Source organism: Drosophila guanche, unplaced genomic scaffold (genome assembly GCF_900245975.1).
Source record: "Drosophila guanche unplaced genomic scaffold, DGUA_6, whole genome shotgun sequence".
Lineage (NCBI taxonomy): Eukaryota > Metazoa > Arthropoda > Insecta > Diptera > Drosophilidae > Drosophila > Drosophila guanche.
The window spans coordinates 8,064,422-8,083,416 of NW_022995746.1; the positions used below are offsets into that span (position 1 = coordinate 8,064,422).

General features: G+C 46.3%; 3 protein-coding genes across 6 annotated transcripts in view; 2 read left to right on the forward strand and 1 right to left on the reverse strand.

The window, feature by feature from the left end:
* The window catches only part of LOC117582398 (leucine-rich repeat and fibronectin type-III domain-containing protein 2), a 56,952-nt gene extending 40,175 nt beyond the window's left edge, over positions 1-16,777 (forward strand). Inside the window, exons 2-9 of one of the 4 annotated variants that reach the window (XM_034270081.1) lie at positions 8,796-9,011; positions 9,079-10,029; positions 10,329-10,688; positions 10,756-11,423; positions 11,674-11,812; positions 12,526-12,653; positions 12,895-13,275; positions 14,147-16,777. In XM_034270081.1, coding sequence (XP_034125972.1) covers positions 8,814-9,011; positions 9,079-10,029; positions 10,329-10,688; positions 10,756-11,423; positions 11,674-11,812; positions 12,526-12,653; positions 12,895-13,275; positions 14,147-14,276 — 2,955 coding nt within the window. In that variant the 5' untranslated portion in view covers positions 8,796-8,813 and the 3' untranslated portion in view covers positions 14,277-16,777. The remainder of the gene's footprint in view (positions 1-8,795; positions 9,012-9,078; positions 10,030-10,328; positions 10,689-10,755; positions 11,424-11,673; positions 11,813-12,525; positions 12,654-12,894; positions 13,276-14,146) is intronic. The other 3 variants (XM_034270083.1, XM_034270084.1, XM_034270085.1) reach the window with 3 other exon arrangements.
* On the reverse strand, positions 1,498-18,981 carry LOC117582399 (rab3 GTPase-activating protein catalytic subunit). The gene is made up of 5 exons (XM_034270086.1): positions 17,659-18,981; positions 17,420-17,592; positions 2,540-3,069; positions 2,251-2,480; positions 1,498-2,192 (listed from the first exon to the last, which is right to left on the reverse strand). The coding sequence occupies exons 1-5, from the start codon at positions 18,979-18,981 to the stop codon at positions 1,692-1,694; spliced, it is 2,757 nt and encodes a 918-aa protein (XP_034125977.1). The 3' UTR covers positions 1,498-1,691.
* On the forward strand, positions 14,484-16,781 carry LOC117582406. Its single transcript, XM_034270093.1, has 2 exons — positions 14,484-14,531; positions 14,562-16,781. The coding sequence occupies exon 2, from the start codon at positions 14,592-14,594 to the stop codon at positions 15,330-15,332; it is 741 nt and encodes a 246-aa protein (XP_034125984.1). The 5' UTR covers positions 14,484-14,531; positions 14,562-14,591; the 3' UTR covers positions 15,333-16,781.
* Positions 18,982-18,995: the final 14 nt, after the last annotated feature.

The window sequence follows — 18,995 nt, forward strand, 5'->3', positions numbered from 1 at the left end:
GTGTGTGCTATAATTCAATTTTCTGTGCAGAATAAAAAAGGAAAAACTTTCATTAAAATTCAACTGCATCAGCAAGATTGTAACATCCACAGACACAACCACACACAGAGATACGTATACAGATGCACACATAGTAGGTGGACCACAAAACCGCCAGCAAATGAATTGGAAAACCCACTTTTCTCTCTTCCCCCTTTGCCAGATCGTTCAGCAAACCATTTCATGCCAAATTGAATGCAAGAATTTAATTAAGTTTCTCTTTACTTTTTTGCAATATTATTTTATTGAATACATAAAAAGATATGAATGAAATGAATGTCTGTCTGTCCGCCTGCATGGATATAATTTCAAATATGTTTGGCTTATTTTTTCTGCTCAATTTATTCTCTGATTTATTGAATAGTGGCCCCGCCACTACTATGAATGACAAAAATCATTCACTGAATGTCAATGGAAAAGGAAGTGGAACAAAGGGATGGAAGAATAATTCATTAATGGCATGCAAAATCCATTTGGAAGGAGGAAACCCACTAACTGGATACGTTATGCGATCCAATAAATGCCTCAAAAATATCACAAATTCCCAAGTGAATACCGAAATTCGTACCAAGAATGCCAGCAAAAACACTAGTGTAACATTTTGTTGCACAAAAGTAATCTGCATCGGGCTCTATTAGCTGCAGCATCCACTTATCCGATCCCATCAGTCCTTGGCCCTTAAATGGATATGGAACGTGGAAGCGCCTGGCTAAACCAGAAGGCAGTTATGGCCTGGCAACTGGCACTGGCAACTGGCACTGGCAACTGCAGCCGGAGTGGAGTGCTTATAAACACTCACATAACTCCTGCCCTCAAAGGCAGTAAATACAAATTTATTTTACACTTTTACATTTTCGGTTAGAGGGAAATTCAAGGAGAAAAGATGCTGTACGTACAGGGGGCAACACAATGTTGCGGGCTTTACGAGGCAAACAGGCAAACAGGCAAACATCGTTCCGACATGTACACAAAACAATTATTGCCCGTAGGTAATTTAGTGGGGAAAACATTACCCCAAACAAGAGCCAAGGAGAGAAATGTTTTATGTCTTAGCAGAGAGCTCTGTTCTCTAGATGTTTCGGACCGCCCCTGAAGCCCCCAAGGAGTTGGTCTGGGTTTGTGCAGCGCCCAACCCCCCTGCTAGAGAGTGTGCGCTTAAAATAATTCCGGTTAAACATGGCCCACAATTTGCTTATGGGCCCGGCCCAGACTGTGCCTCACTCGCATTTGGGCAATTTCGTGTCTAAAGTTTGGCTAGTGGCTGGAGCAGCCTCCTTGGCTGCCGCCTGCTTTCGTTGCCTGTCATTCAAGTGCGGGGTTTCTGCGGATTTCATTTGGCCCCAAGTGTCTGGGGGTCGGTGGAAGTGATTATGTGATTATATGTGCCTCACAAATCCCACAGTGCAATTCCTTAAAGATGCTCACAGTTTTCCCTCGAAATGAATACAGAATAAAGTGTCTGTGGTTAACCTTTATTTTAGTTAAAGCACCAAAAAAACCAAACTAAATATGGAAGCAGGATAGTTATATTATAGTTTAAATAATCTTAGATGTTAATAGAGTTTTTATATGGAATAATATCTCTTAAGAGAGCTTTATATTCACTTCTTTCCATCAGTCATTGAAATCAAAGATTCGAGCAATTTTCATTGCTAAACAAAAGCTGTGCTCTCCGTGAATGCTCCGCAGAGTCTTAGTTTTTCGCCCGTCACAATGGCCCTCATAAACTGTGGTCCCAAATACAAACCCTTCTCTGTGCTCCTTGAGTCCCCATCCAGCCTTATAATATAGTCCTTGCTGATCAAACGTTCGTTCATGTCGTGCTCCAGCTTGGGTATCAAAATGTCATACAGCGTACCATCGCCAGCGGCCGTCAGCTTGCGATTGACAATCGTGCAGCAGTTCTCATTGCGGAGAATCTCCAGGAACTGAAGCTTCACTTGTTCCAGGGAACTCTTCCTCGGATAGCCCGAGAGCCGCTCAAAGCACTTGAACTGGTAGAAGCGACGCTCCAGCTCGGCCAGATCATCCAGAAGAGGTGCAATCGGTGGCAGATCATCCGACTGAGAGCGTGAAAGGCGGCAGAGATCCGCCAGGAGTTGCTCGATTTGAGGACTGAACAGATCATCGACTTTGGCGTTGCTGAAGACGTCCTAAAGGTAAGAGAGAGGGTCAGCGTTCTCCTGCTTTACTTGTAACCCCTTTACTCACTATAAGCTTGAGTATGCTCGAGTGGAGCACTGGTATGATGGTCAGATTGTAGATCTCGTGCATCTTTCGGTTCTCCAGATAGTGTAGCACCTTCAGCGCCTCATTGGTGTCATCGAAGAGTCGCTTCTGTCGTGCTATGGGCACGGGTTGGGCCTGTTGCCAAACCGTTTGCCAGGTGTTGCCCTCCGTGGTCATTCGCACGCTCAATTGGTGTGTGATTTCACCCGTTTCTTGGGTGGTAAATGAAGTTAACCAAACTGCAAAAGTCTCGACAATTCATCTTACTTACCATCCTTAACCTCCTCCCAGTCCTTGGGGCTATACCATCTGATAAAGTCCTCCATTTGGGAGCGTGGATTGGCCGCCTTGAAGGCCTCCATGTCGGACAGCAGCGAGGAGCACATCATTTGTGTGGTCAGCCCGGAGCCGGGTCCCAGCTTCAGCATCACTTCGGCATCGTCCTGCAGCTGGTCCTCTGTCTTGGGCACTGGCTCCTGGGTCTCTGGTATGTAGAGATACTCCTCCGGCTCATCCAGCAAGCGCTCATCCCCCAGCCGTCGCAGTCGACCCTCGGGCTTCAGGCTAAGCACCGCCTTAATGGGCGAACCCGAGCCCTGATGTGGTTCATCGCAATCAAAAAACTCGCCCTCATCCTCCTCCTCATCGTCGGATATTACTTGGGCCTGCTGCTGCTGCTGCTGCTGCTCTTTTCGTGTGCTGTTTGCCTCACGCTTCACGCGACGCTCCACGCAAACGTTCAACATTTGCAGCTTCTGATGGAGCAGACAGGTGCGCGTATCCGGATACCCAGATGCAATTCTAGAAGTAGAGAGGAATCAGATGAGCATGTGGTTGCTTATGTTGAGTTAATTAGTTCGCGGTTTTGCTTGGGTCTTCTCGCTTTCATTCTCATTTCAGTCTCTCGTCTTGCTGTCTCTTCCCCAGCATCTTCTTGCTGCGTGTCTTGGCCTCGTAGTCTCGTTTTCAGTCTCTCAGTCTCTCAGTCTCTCAGTCTCCCCCTTTGTTTATCTTTCTCATTCTCGCGGCTCTCTCCACAAGCACTTCTCAGTTTCCTTTCATTCTTTTGCTTTGGCCTAAGTCTTTCCATGCCAAGTTCAGTTACTGTCTAGTCTCTGGTCTGCGTCTTCAGTCTTTATTTAGTTCCCATTTCACTGTCTTCTCGGTGGCTTTGTTCTGTGTCTTTGTGTCAGTCTTCCTCGAGATTCTTGTAGAACTTCCTCCCAGTGTCAGTTTGCATCTCTTTTCATCCTAATCTCGGTTTCAATCTAACTACCAGATTCTGTGTCAGAATGCGGCACCTCAGACTGCGTTTCACTTTTCGCTCAACAGCTCTGGCAGCACTTTGCATGCATTGCCAACCCATTCTTTTGGTCCAATCTCAGACATCGTCTTGCAACTGGCAATAAAAACCTCACGCGGGGGCTGTGGGCAAACAAAGAAAGGCGACGAATTGTCACAAAGAGCAGAACGCGCCTCTATGGTTAAGCTGTCGCACATCTGTACCACGCATAAGCCATGCATATATCACTCCCTTCGCTGCCACTCCCCCAGCCGAATGTGCTCCAACCTACCAATTGATATTCACGCTCATCACGAGTGTCAACGCGTGCGTGGCTCTCGCTCTCGCCTTGCATAGCCAATGAGCTTGAGGCGAGGCGAGCTCTGGCGGTGACTCAGCTACCAAAGAGTGCGTTGAACCCACACACACACACACACAGGAAGAGTGGAGCTGAAAGTTGCTGTTCTAGGTACACTGGGGGAACGTAAAAGCCAAAAAGGAACTAGGAGATCTCTTTTGGGGTTGAGATGTTCATAGAGATCTGCTCGAAATATGAAAGAAAGTGGCTTAAAAAATATTTTGAATATAAGAATGAAACCCCTAAGATTCTGTTATTACATTTTCAAGATTTCTTTCTAAAAGTTACAAATTTTCATCTCCACTTCATCATTTTGTATCCCAAAACATGACAAGAATTTCGTATATTTTCCCTTCACATTTAGTTTGATTTTTCCCTCAGAACTTCCCTTTTTTTCTGCCAGTGCACAAGGGAAGTGACTTATTTGGACCGCAGCGGATGTTTTTCAAACCCAAAACGGGAGCTCTTCTGTGTTGCAATGGCATTTGCATTTGCATAAAAGTTGTCTTATTAGTTGGTGGCCGGGAGGAAACACCAGCGTGCCAGCAGCTGCTTAAAAGGTTTTTTTAAGTGGCTAAAAACTGCACTCAACCGCAAAGAGAACGAGCAGGGGGGTGGGCAGTGGGTGGCTGTATCTTGCTCCTCTGGCTGCTGGCCAGCATTTTATTGACCAACCCAATGTTGACCACTTGATAATGTTGCCAGCCATCGTGGGTCCATCTGCCATGGCCAGCCGGGACACTTTCATTTTAGTTTCCATGAAATAAAAACATCAAATGTGCTCCATGTCATTAATTCAATGTCTATGGTCGATGCCTTGAAGAAGCAGCCAACCAACAGCCAACAGCCAGCCTCATCATCATCAGCATCCCATCTCAGGGCCAATAAACCAGCCAAAGTTACGTTTATTTCTGTGTGGCCCAGAGACAGAGGGAACAATTCACTTGGCTTCAACGACCAAAAAGGATAAGCTGCGGTTAAACGGAAATTGTTTTTTGTCCTTAATAGTGAATGAGATGACAGAAGCCAGAACAGCTTTGTGTTTAAAAGGGGATTTTCTCTTTGCGCTGGAATTTATTCAATGCGGGAGGATTTCCCGCTACGAAAATTCATTGAATAATAAGTTGAGACTGTGTCGGGGATCAGCCAATTTAGTTATTTTAATCATTAAAAGCGACCTATTACAGGAGAAGCTTTAGGCATAATTGTACTTATTTTTCACTCATTCTTTTTCCATCAAATGCAGCCACTTAAAACGCGTTTTAAATACACAATTTTCACCTTTTTAAATATTCTGTGCCTGCTCCCACACCTAAAGTGGAATCTGCTAAACAAAAATCAAATTAATGCAACCCCAAAAAGGCTGGAAACTTGCCCAGGCCAAAGCTCAAACAACGCAGCTCAAAAATCGGACCCATGCCGAAAACCCACTCCCCCCGATTTAATTCATTTGGCTTGAGAGCTGACCCAAGAGATTATCAACCTGTGCACTCACCCCCCCCCCATCTATATATAAACTTTTCAATTGACAACTTTTCCCACACACAGAGAGAGAGAGAGAGAGAGAGAGAGAAATCTACCTTTTCGAAAAATTCTAATCCACTTAAATGCTTAACAGCATTATGTGACCCAAAAAAAGAACTCCCCGAAAGGCACAACGCCCACAGAGGACCCACGAGAAGTGCGGAGCTGAGGCTCAGGCCCAAGCTTTTGTTAAATAAAACTTCAATTAAAACATTTTTGGGGCCGGTGAGGTGTGATGGGAAGGCGGAAGATTGCCGCTTGTCCAATGCGCCCCAAAGCCAAATAGACGATGGAAAACACAAGCAAACAGATAGAAGAAAAAAATCAACCGCTGGACCATTGTCTAAAAATGCAAATTTGCAAAGCCACAGAAGACAAAAAAACCAGAAACAACAAAAGAGTGAATAATTATGCGGCCACAACAAAAGAAACAACAACAAACACCTGAAACGGACAGAGAAGAGAGAGAGAAAAATCATTTGCACCTTTCAAGTTTTTTGGGCGAGAAAACAAAAAGTTGCATCTTTTTGTGCATACCCTCGACAAGTAGAGGGTTCTGGAAAGAATTTTAATAAAGTAGATCAGCAGAGCTGCAAGGATTCTGAAGAGCAAAACCGCGGGTTGAGTTCTTTGAAAAGTGTTCTATTCATTATTATTCAATTGCGACTTTTATTATGGAAAATTTAGCAACTAAATCGTTTGGTTTTCTTTTGTTGAATATTGAATGGAATGGATCAAGCCATTTGTCTATTGGGTCTATGACTGCATACCATTTACATAAATAATTGAAATTAAATGCTTTAGAATATTCAGATACATTTCAAGATGTTTTTCCAACTAAATGTAATTAAATAATTGAAAATATTTAGATAGAAAAACGCCTCTGAAAGTATCGGTTGTTGGCTTTAATTTCTGTTGTTGTTTTAAACACTTTTGTGCACTGTGCACAACTGCACTTGAATCGTTTTTCATTCAGTCATTCATTCATTCCCTGGCATCAGTTGTAGCTGCAATTCTTTTTCGTTTGTCTTCACACACTGCACAATGTTCGCACTTTTCGCGCATTAAAAAATTTAGTGATGCAATTAATACGCAGAAGGAAAATAACAAAGGAAACAGAGCAAAAGGGAGCAGCAGAAGTGAGTGAAAAGAAAGGGAATAAAATGGTGCAAGAATTTTTAATTAAATTTGTGGCCAGACAGTTGAGTGAGAAATGAGAAATGAGCAACGGGAATAGAGCCAAAGAAAGGACAAAGACAAAAAGTAGGAGAGATAAATGGGGAGTGCGCAGTCAAGCTTGAAATACTTTCTGCCTTTTTCACATTTTCCCAATCTGTTTATATTTTTTGCAATGCAATTTATAACTTGAATTAAGGAAGAGACAAAAAACCAGCTAGCAAAAAGCCAAAATGCCATGAAAAATGAAGTCAGGCGGATCGAACAATTGAGACATCAACCTCAAAGCTACCACATCCCAGCCACCCACAGTCCCTGCCCCCCTCCCCGAAACCCGTTGCAACATCCAGCCTAACCGCCTCTGGGCAGTATCTTATGGGATGCACGAAGGCGTGAAGAAGTCGAGGGCGAGAGCGAGAGCACAAGCAAACAAAACTATCAATCAAAAAGACAAAATGTTGATTATTATTTTGGGATGTAGCCGAGCGTGCAGTTTAATTATTATTCTGCGGTTTGTCTGCCAGAGATGATCCACGGAATTGGCAACTGCCACTGCCACTGCCACCGAATGGAACTGCAAATTCGTTTCAACTTTTACTTTGATAGCAAATCTGTTGGCAGCCAAATTGATTGTATGATTGCCTTCAGCACGAAAAATATTTAATGAGGAGTTGCATTGTTATGATTTATCGTAGATTATGTAAGATGGCAGGGGGAGACGGCAGCTCATGTTTAAGATTATTGAACTGTGCAGGGAAATATTTTGCATGCATTTTGGGAATATTTAAGGCAGCTAAAATGTAAGAGAAATAATGAAAAATAGCTAATAAAAATAAGCGAAAATTATGCACACATTTTTATGGAGTTAAAAAACAGCAGATATAAAAATATCATGACCTTTAAATGCATTACATTTCATCAACATTTCGAAGACTTACAACACTGCCCATAGAGATATTTTGATCGATATCTCTTGTACGATAGTTGAGCGTGCGATACTTCGCAGGGCTCTTTCCATCCCTAGGACCCCTTTGTCATCCCTAGGGCGAGAGCGCCTAAATTTTCTGCTGCTGCCAAAATGAACGTTGAGGCGAAGTTAAACAATTGCGATGTGAGCATGGAACTGCTGGCTCCACAGCAGCAAAAGAAGGAGGACGAACCACCAATGCATCCTGACCTCCGAGGACATTCAAAGGACAAACTGTCTGTCCAAGCTGACGCTGGATGAGTTGAGAGCGAAGATCAAGAGAATGCATGTTGAGATCTATCAACTGGGCCTACTGGAGGCCAAGGAAATGAAGCGCGGCAGGCTATTGGCAATCTTTGCACCTCACCCCCCTGAGGACATTCAGCGACAATCCATAGCCGCACACTCTATAATGCGTGTTTAGATTTAAGTTCATTTTGTTTATTGTTAATTTGTGGATGGGAATGTTACCTAAGCACTCCACGAGTCCATTCACCCGTCATCTGCCACTACTTCTACCGCTTTTTGCACCTTTTCTTGTGCGCCCTGAAGATCCCATAATATAACAATAAAAGTAATCAAGAGAATATAAAGAACTCTTCAGCGAACAGCAAACCAAAACAAAGGTGTGGCCGCAACAATGACAAGCCAGAAAGCCGAGGGAAAAACGAGTGTCATCATAACTCATGATTATGCAAAAAGGTCAACAGCTTCACCTCTTTTTTTGCTGACCTTTCACCCATTGTTTGATTGGGTTTCATGAGGGAGCTGGGCTTTTTTTGAATGCATTTAAATTAAATTAAATGACCGCGTAACACTTTTTTTGGTGGCACTTTGAAAAGGATTCTGCTCCTTTTTATTTCTTGTTGCTGCCTGAGTGACTGAGGCTGAAGCACCTCGTTTGACAGGCAGACAGGCAAATTAATCAAAACTAAACTCTGCCCCAAGGATCAGTCCACCTTGGGCCCACTCTCCTTTCACGCACTGTTTGCTGTCTAACGAGCATGAAAATGAAATTGAAAGTAGCCAGAGAGCCAGAGAGCCAGAGCCAGAGCCTGCCAAACTGATTGGGAAAGCCATACCCAAACCCACACACAAACACACCGGGGAGTATCTCGAGATGGTCCTGCCCGGGCGACAGTATTAATTGGATAATTTATGACCCAACTGGAGCAGACAACCTTCACTTTCTCACCTCCACCTCTATGCTCCACCTCCAGCTCTATGCCGGCACCAAGATGAGACTCAGCCGAACAACAGCAACGACAGCCACAACGACGACAACGACGACAAGGACGCCCATGCTGCTGCTGATACTCCTGTGGGTGGTACAGGCAGCGGCACAATGTCCCTGGCAGCGGGATGTGCCCGACCTGCAGACCAGCTGCATATGTGCCTACAATCTGGGCAGAGAACTGAGCGTGCAGTGTGACCAGGTAAGCAATGCCCTAAAAACACCACCCCAATCCTTAATGCTTGCCTCAAACCATAAACTTTGTGCAGGTGAACTTTGAGGACCTGCTGGAGGCCATGAACACCTATGCCCGACTGAAGCCCGTGGATCTGTTGTACGTGAACAACTCCTCGATAGCCGAGCTGCCGGATGCGATCTTCAGCAATCTGAGCCTGCACAATGTGCAGCTCTCCAGCTGCGGCATCAAGCGGATAGCGGAGGGTGCCTTCAAGGGCCAGGAGGCTGTGCTGCGGAATCTCAACCTGCAGGACAATCTGCTCGGGGATGTGCCCGTGAAGGCGCTGCGGCTGCTGGGCAAGCTCAATCTGCTGGATCTGTCCAAGAATCAGCTCACCCACATACCAGACGATGCCTTCAATGGGCTGAGCAAGCTCTCGACCCTCAAGCTGAACGACAACAATGTCACGCTCGCGGCATCTGCCTTCCGCGGACTCGAACAGAGTCTGAAGAACCTCAACCTGAAGGGCACCAAGCAGCGGCGTGTGCCCGAATGCATTCGGGGCCTCAAGAGCCTGGCCTTCCTCGATCTCTCGCAGAACGGCATCAAGGAGCTGCCTGGAGCGGGCGGCATACGTGTGTTCGATGGCCTGGATGCTCTGACCGCCTTGAATCTGGAGCGTAATCTCATTCAGAGCATTGGCGAGACGGCCTTTGCGGGTGTGCGCAAAACCCTCAGCTCCCTGAGTTTGCTCAACAATCTGCTGGCCGAGTTCCCCATCGGTGCGGTGCACTCGCTGAAGGAGCTGCGCGTCCTGGATATTGGCTTCAATCTGCTGACCAGCCTGCCGGAGGCCGCCTTCCGTGGCAATCCGGGCATCACCCTGCTCGCCCTCGATGGCAATCCACTGAGCACCGTGCCCGAGGGCGCCTTTGCTCACCTCAATGCCACGCTGCGTGGCCTCTCGCTGGGCGGACGATTCCTGCACTGCGACTGCAAGCTGCGCTGGGTAGCCGAGTGGATACGCAACGGGGACCTGCAGGTACACTGAGCGAAAGTCCATTCAAATTCTTTTGAGAGCCATCAGACTTTCGAATGAGCGAGAAGAGGTCTAAAAGTGGTCAACGAATGTGCAGAAAAATCTCAAAAAATCTTCTTAAAATGAAGATTGATATTCGCAAGAGAATTCATAAATTGCCATACAAATTACTGCTGGCTTCTCCTTTCTCTGTACATTTCTTTCCCTTTGAATTCCTCTTGTCCAACATTCCTAAATGAAAGTGAGCTCCGCTGAGATCTGCCACCAATTTGTTGCTGTACGTTTCATTAACTTTCCCGCAGGTCACATCACGTGAGCGCAATCCACAGTTCTGTGGCACTCCACCGCGTTTCCGGGACCGTGGCTTCTACTCCATACAGCCCGAAGAGCTGAGTTGTCCGGACATTGCCGATGCGGCGCTACGTGGTCCAGTTGGACTGGCCGATAACCTCAAGCCAACATTCCCCTCCGCCTCATCGCCCGATTCGGTGGAGTATGAAACGGGGACGGGCACGGGCACGGGCACGGGCACAGGCACGGCTGCCTCTGCGCCAGTGGCCAGCAGTGTGAGCAGCTCCACCACAAACCCAACGACAACGACAAAGACAACAACAACCACAACAACAACCACAGAGGAGCCCACAACGAAAGGTTCCAGTACGGTGAGTGACAGAAGCGAAGAAGGAGGATGGTGGGAATTTGTATTACTCTTTCCTTTGCCTTGGACAGACGCGTCTTCCGGCCAAGACAACTGCAAATGTTTCAGCCACCACTGCCTTGCCGACGGCGGCCACAAACCTCTCCGCAAATGGCACAGGAACCGTCCAGGCCACCACCATCACCACAAGCAGCTCATCCTCGTCCTCGTCCTCGTCCTCGTCGAGTGTCCATGCAAACAGCAAACAGGCGCCGGGCTGGCGTCAGGGCGTGAACAACAATGGGGGACCGCACAAGCCGCAGCGGCCACCGCTGGTGCTGGGCTATCCGCCGCAGCGTGGCACACGGATCGACGATGCCAACGAGGTGCAGGTGAAGCACGCGTTCCGGCAGGACAGCTCCGTGATCATCCAGTGGGACTCGGACACCGCAAATATCCTCGGATTCCGCGTGGTCTATCGCCTGTTTGGGGAGAAGGCTTTCAAGCAGGGCCCCCCGCTGGAGGCCAGCGAGCGGGAGTTCAAGATCAAGAATGTGCCCGCCCAGGAGTGCATCATTGTGTGCGTCATCTCGCTGGAGGAGCTGCATGTGACCCCAGAGACGGTGCCGTACCAGCAGTGCCGCGAGGTGCGCACCGTGGCCTCGCAGGCCTCCAACATGGACAAGATAACGATTGCGGCCAGTGCGGCCATTTGCGGCACCATTATTGTGGCCGTGATTGTGTTCATTGCTGCCAGCAGGTGAGAGTCTCCGCCATGAGTTATGGGTGTGGGCCACAGACAAAGCCAATGACTGGCTGAAAGTGGTTGCCTGATTTATCGCAGGTCCTTAAGTTGTCGGACTACTCCCTCCCGGTCTGTCTCTGCCTCTGCCTCTGCCTCGCTTTGGTCTCAGCTCATCAACCACAAACCCATAGAGCGCCAGAGAGGGAGAGAGCTCTATTTATTGCAAATTTCTATCTCCCACTTTTTTATTGCTAACCACTTGCAGACGCTCCCGCAAGCTGCAGAACAGCCAACAGAAGAGTCCACTGCCAATTGGAGGTCTGCCTGTTAATTGTTGCGGTCCAACCGGTTCACCGGGGCCACTTGGCTCCATTGCAACGCTATCGGCATTTAACAATCACAAGGTGAGCCCCACAGTCGGTTTAGTTACACTTTTATGCAGCCTGCCAAGAAATTATCTGCGGCTTCGGGGCTTCGGGGCTTCATGCTTGGACCATGACTGTGGAAAAATTGGCAGCACAGCGATTTGATGGCTGATATTTACGGCACTCAACAAATTAAACGGACCACAAGACCGACCATAGATAGATATAAGTACCGAAGATTATTTGGGATACATTTATTCCGTTTTTTTGGCAAGTTTGCGCTGCCAAAAAGTTAATGCGAAAAATGGTCATAGTTGGGTGAAGAATTGGGAAGAAGGTGGTGCAGAAACATCACTAAAAGGTTCAAGTCTTCGATAAGTTTCAGGAGAGTGTCAAAAAGGAGCCATAAACGATGGGAATAAATGATGGAATGACATTTTGGAGACCGAAATACAATAGGAATGGGAGACTTTAGGGAGACTAGAAAGGAGCTGAAGGAAGTAAGACAGAAAATACTGAAATAAGACGGGGACAAACTCTGTTTTGAGAACTTCAGAGAGCTGAAAAAAGACTTGAATATATGAAAATGTAGAGAGACTAATGGAACATTAAGAAGCAACCCGAACCCTAGGGAACAAATGTTTACCCATAATAATTATTCATTGCGCTGAGTTTCTGTTCATCAAATAATACTCAAACATTCTCCAGTAGTTATCCTGACTATAATCAATTATGTCCTCTCTTATCCCCAGCAGGAATGGGATCAAGTGTCCGCTTACAGCGGACGTTCCATACCGCGTCCCCGCATCTATCCCGTGGAGCAGCCCGATGATATGCGCAGCCACTTTTCCGGCATGCCTGGAAAAGTGGGCAAATCGAGGTAAGACTCCCCACAGACATGTATGTAGGGATTTCCCAATCAAAGAGTCAACGCTGCGGACATTCAGTGGCGTTGGCCAACATTTGCTTGGCCCACATTTGAGCTTTGCCATTGCTGCATACTTGATGAGGCGTTCTTCGGCATTCAGATATGATTTAATATTTCGTTCGTTATGTTTGTTTCATTGTTTGTTCGTGCCACACACACACACACATACACACACACATGCATATCATCACAGTCGTTCCATCGCCGATGGCCAGTCGCAGCACAGCTTCTCGAACAATTCGCATCGCGGCTATTTGGGCAGCGCCTTCCCCTCGAATCTGGTCAACTCGCGTCCAGAGCTGCGGCAGTCCCGCCAGTCCCTGGCCGCTGCCTCGGAGCGCATGTCACGCGCCTCCTACGCCGGCTCCATCCATGGCGGTGGCAATGGGGGCGGCGGTGGGCAGATGGGCGGTCCCGGCGGCCTGCCCGTGACCAGCCTGATGGCCATGAGCGGCATGGTGGGCGGCGGTGGACCCGCCAGCATTGCCTCCAGCGCCAGACGCTCGCGGCCGCGCTCCAGATCACGCGATCAGCTGAATGCCACGCACATACATAACCATCGACCCGGAAGTCGGTAAGTACAACGAGACACTGGGGCCACACACACCACAGCAAGACTCTCGCCCCCATCTGTCACCATTCTTGAGATCTAAAGCCGCTTAATCCAAAAACTCCGAACACAAAACACACAAACTTTCAATTCTACTTTTACGTTTCTTGGTTTATGGCGTTTTGGTTTGGCAATTAATTTAATTAGCAATTCTTAAGTATCGTCAGGGGCTTGGGATAATGTCTGAGGAGCGTAGCACAATCCAGTTTTAAACGTCAACTACTAAGCACTCAGATATTTCTGATCAAGTGCGTTGCAGACTCAAGTTTCAGTCTATTGGTGGAAGAAAAGATATAACCATAAAGTAGCTGTATTGATGAGAATTTATGGCACACATTTGTGCCATAATTATGGCAACTTGTGCATTTGTTTAGAAACCTGTTGGTGTGGCGGCACATTAAGGTACCAAGTGGTCAAAGTTACATCAGCAAAGAGGAGTAAAGTAACAGTTCTATCATTCCCTCACTAACTTAAACAGCAGAAGAAGTATTTCCAGAACTTTGGCTAATGTTTCCACTAATAAAACTAACTTCATGACCATTAACCCATTGCACCACTCGCAACCTTGATTGGAAATCAAACTAGCTCAAATCAAATCAAACTTTCATTCTGGTCTGTAAATTCTGTTGAGCTCCGAAGCCATTCCTTTCATCACTGCTAACCCACTGCGTGGTTGGCCCTCTGCCTGGTTTTAAATTTACTGATTTCATTAATTTTAATTGCATTTCGCTTGGATTGCAACATTTTTACTGCCACAAATCGTGGGGCAATGCGGCAGGGTGGATGGTTGCTGATATAATCGATGGACTGTACTGTACTTTACTGTGTATTACAGATACTCGCAGGCGGGCTCAACGCACACGCTGAACAATTACTGCGATACATCGGATAATTGGACCGATCACGATATGGACATTTATATGGCGCGCAATCCGACAACGCGCAACGGTTTAGTGCCATTATGAGGGCGGCTTACGTTATCCTGATATTTCAATGTTGTATTAAATTTGGATGGCATTTTCTGACAATATCTGACGCCGGCCATCGATGGGAATGGCCGGCGTCAGCAACAGCAGCAGCGCAGAAATGGTAGACAGCAGCAACAGCAACATCAACAGCAGCAACATTTGCATCAGCAACATTTACAGCAGCAGCATTTGCAGCTGCAACATCGACATAGAAACAATCAGCAATTGGAGCAGCAGCAGCAGCAGCCATATCAACAACAACAACTACAACAACTGCAACAACAACAACAACAACAACGATTACATTACTATATGCCACAAACGGAGCGGTGCACCTCGCCACCCGATGTGGTGCCTCGAGCAGCCAATTTCCATAACAGCAACAGCAATGTGCCCAACAACAACAGCAACAGTCTGCAACATGCGCCTTTGGCTGGGTTGACAGCCGCCAACTTAGAAGATGCCACAGCGGCAGCAACAACAGCAACATCTACGGCAGCAAGTGGCATTGTTGTGGAGAATTATTTTAACGAATATGAACGTCAGGAAATCATTTATCATCATCCCACAAGCAACAGGGGCAGCAACAGTGGCAGCATCACGGCAGCCACATGTCACATACCCCGCAGCAATGCCTTTCGTTTACAGTTACCCGCAATGGCAACATCTAACAATATTTTATATAATAATCATGAAGCAGCAACAACAACTAGCAACAATTATAAGGCGCATACATTTAGTGATAACTGTAATTGTACATGTAATTGTAGTCTAAGCGAGGAGGAGGAGACTGCCACAGTTACAACAGCAACAACAACAACAACAACGCAGGATGGGGCAGAGGCAGACAGAGAAGTGGATGCCAGCACCTCGATGTCAAGCATTGAGCAAGTGCAACAGCACGAAGCAGCAGCTGGGCAGGATGTGGCCTTGTCTCTGAACTTGACATTGGCTGACACCGAACCCAAGCCCGACACAGAGGCTGAGACAGCGGCTGCTGAGGCTGAGGCTGCGGCTGAGGCAGCATCACTGACAGACAGGGCCAAGCTTTAAGTGCAATTCTGATGCTGATATTCTTCCCCCTTTACAATGTTGCTGCTGTTGTCGCATGCGGCATCTCGAGATTTGCATAATGGAAACACAAAACCACACACACAGAGTTACATATAGGGGTAGAAATATAAACTATATACACATACGATATTTTTATATGCTGTTTAGAGTGCAATAAATCATTTCCGTAGTTCTTTTCTTTCTTTTGCAATTGAAGTTGTTGAAAGGAGAAGCAAACAAGCAAACACACACCAGATGTTAAGCAATCAAAGAACTAAAAACTTAAGTCAATATATGGTACTAATTATACTTAATAGCTATTAAAATCTGTTTAACTAATGTTAGGCTTAGGCTTAGCAAATAATTTTTCTTTATGCTGGGATAGACACCGCATAGAAGTCGCTGAGAGAGCACAAAAACGCAATATATAGGCAATGTATGTAAATAAATAACTATCAGATAAACAGCAAAAGGCTCCTACAAGGGGACAACTATAAGATACGATCACTATTATATTGAATTGAAAAACGAGTAGAACCCAAAAACCGAAACACAATTCTCTAGTCTAGAACTTTCAGCCCCTCAAACAATTTCTTATCACTTATTTTATTCTCTATATTTCATTCTATGTTTTGTCTATCCCAGCCATAAACAGATTCTTCCTTTCACCCAAAACCATTTTAAGCTGCCTTCAAATATTTTAGTTTAAAAATCACTTTTAAGTTTTTCAACACTGGTTTCTTTGCGTTGTGTACAAAAAAAACTTCAATTTGAAACATATTCTGAGTGCTAAGTTTCTTTATAATGTTTATGATTTTCAAGTACTTTTAATAAAAATAAATATTTTACAATTAACTGCATTACTTTTTTATTTATCCCCCCACCCCCCGAAACATGTTTGTAAATACACAAAAACCAATGCCAACTAATTTTAAGCGTTGTAAACGATTTAATTTCTTAGCATTATCGATGTCGTACGATATCGAGGGACGAGCCCGGACAAACAGTTCGGGCCAGTCCGGACGCAGTTGACAGTTAACAATATTTAGTGCCCTTGGGCGGGATCACCACGCGGAGATCCAATAGCAACGCCCAAGTCTGGCACTGAATACTTAGTGAAGTAAGCAAAAATATCTAAACAACTATACTAAATATTCTACTGGATTTTAAGCATAAGAAAATTGGTTATAGACATGGCTTTGAGCATTAGATTTGTAAGCACAATTTAGGTGGAAAACGGGAGCAATTATTTAGACAAAACAACCGAACAAATATTCCAATAAACTTTAGGCAATAAATTCAAAGAAAAAACGTATAATTATTAACTAAATGTAACGAAAAATGTTTCACTTGTAAAGCAAGCAAAAGTAAAAGTAGAGGAAACAATATCCAAATCCCAGCAACATATTCTAAGAGACAAAAGTTAAATCAAATTTAGTGTTAAAGAAAGCGAATGAAAAACATTAAGTACTCAACTGCCTTAGCACCTGGAGAAGGTATGGATGATATAGGAGAGATCCTACAGAATGTACTCGTAAGATATAGAAGAGCGAGCACGTGCTTAGAATTAGTTTTAGTTGCACAAGGAAAAAAAACCAAGCCAACGCAGATGAGCAATATAACAGATACTGCCAGCTACATTCCAAAAACAACAACAACAAAAGTGTATAATAAAAGGTAGAGCAGGCAAAGCATCTCTAGCAAGGTGCATTTATTTATAAGGTGACGTTGACTTATTCACCACGCTCTCTCGACACGCGCAAGAAAGAGATAGCAGATAGCAGGTGGTTCGCGAAGGAGAAGACGTCACCTTAGAAGTAAATTCTTGATCTCTGGCCACACCGAAAATGACCACAGAACCCTACCGTTAAGATATTTAAATGTGCATTAGAATTGTTATCCGTATGCAAAATCCAATTCAAATGTTAACTTTGCGGCTTCACTTAGCGAAACAAAATGTACTAGACTAGAATGAACATTTACCAGAAGTTTCGTTTCTGTTTTTTTTTTGTTGGTTTCGTACGCATCAAGTTCCGAATAAAGCATATTTTTGTTACGATTTCGGGGGGCATTTGTTTATAACTCACCCGGGCACGGTTAGGGAATTGTCCCAGAGCAAACGCAAATGACGCGTGAAGGCGGCCCAGAGTTGGGCCATGCCCTCAAGGCTGCCGGAATGGGCATGGCTTGTGGCCAGCACACAGCTGAGGCGACACACGAGAGAGTCGGGAACGGCACTCTTAATGCGCACGGGATCGAACTGCAAGAAGAAATGAAAGGATAAATAAGAGTACCCAAAGAGACTTTTCCTTTGCGGAGCACTCACCTTATTCTTGAAACTCTGCTTGACGTATGGAAACAGCGCCATGTCGGGATGCATATCGGGAAACAAGTAGGCCAGCAGTTCTCTCAATTCACTTTCGGTCATTGGACCGGGCAGGCGCTTCGTTAGGCCTGCCTGAGAGGGCAGCTCATAGCTACGTTCCCGTCGCTTGCTCAACTTGTGTTCTGTGAGCTTATCCAAAGGATTGATAGCCTCTGCACCGCTGCTGGTGCCAGAGAAATTGCGACCCACGTAGGACTCCAGGGAACGTGTGACGCTGGCCACAGCCTGGTAGTCACGCAGGCAGCATGACAGATAGGAGGAGGCCTCGACGGAGAGATAGACCTTGCCCAGCGGCGCCTTGGAGGGTATAAAGTCTGTCCGCTGCTCGCTGTCGAAGGCCACGTGCTCGGACAGCTCCGGCCAGGTGTAGACCAGATAGATCTCTGTGCAAGATTCCGGCGTATAGCCGTGTGGCAGGGCAGAAAAGTGCTGAACATCCACGTGGAGCACTTCTCCAGCCACTACAATGTCCTCGGAGTTGAGGCCATGATCGAAGGGCACATACATGGGCATTCGAATGCGCATTGTGTCCAGCGCGTACGTGGTGCAGACAGAGACCTTGGCAGACTGCGGATACGAGGCGGGAACCTTCTCCCTGAAGAGCGTCAGCAGACCCATCAGGTAGCGACACTCGGGCGGCGCCTTCTCCAGTCCAATCAAGCGGAAGTTGGTCCTCAGGGCAGGCGCTAGCGAGACGCCCGTGAAGAAGTTCCACTTGGGATCGTAGATCTGCACAAAAATGGGCACAACACTGCCCACCTCTGCGGCCACAACGGCGGCGGCGCTCAGAAAGAAATTAAACTCCGCCGTGGACTTCATGTAGTTGACGCTGGCCTTGACCGGATGCAGGACAATGAAGCGCCGCAGACCATATATTCGGGACAGGGTGTGCAACTCATTGGAGCTGATGCGTATGGGTGGACCAAAGCTGTTTCCGCTGCTCATCAGATCCTGATGGCATTGTGTCCGCTGCAGGCAGCTGTTCTCCTTTAACCCCTCCTTAATGCTGTCCTCCTCCTGCTCCAATTGTGCCTGGTAGTGCTCCACCTCAATGCCATTGCTCAGCATATCCAGCGTCTCGCTCTCCACCTGCCACTTGCAGCGAAAGAGTTCCTCGGGCTGCAGACATCTGCCAACATCGCCATTGGCAGTGACGTCCCATTTCTGTAGTATTTCGCCCAGCTGGGCATTGAACACCTCCCAGTCCGAATCGGCGCTAAAGTTCTCGCGATAAAAGTCATTGTCATCAATTTCTTCTGCCATTTTAATTGGATTTT

Coding starts and splice junctions, on each gene's coding strand:
- LOC117582406 (XM_034270093.1), top strand. CDS start 14,592: ATGCCACAAACGGAGCGGTGCACCTCGCCACCCGATGTGGTGCCTCGA.
- LOC117582399 (XM_034270086.1), bottom strand. CDS start 18,981: ATGGCAGAAGAAATTGATGACAATGACTTTTATCGCGAGAACTTTAGC. Junction 3,070..17,419: donor AATTCCCTAACCGTGCCCGG/GTGAGTTATAAA, acceptor CTCTACTTCTAG/AATTGCATCTGGGTATCCGG. Junction 2,193..2,250: donor CGAGCATACTCAAGCTTATA/GTGAGTAAAGGG, acceptor TCTTACCTTTAG/GACGTCTTCAGCAACGCCAA.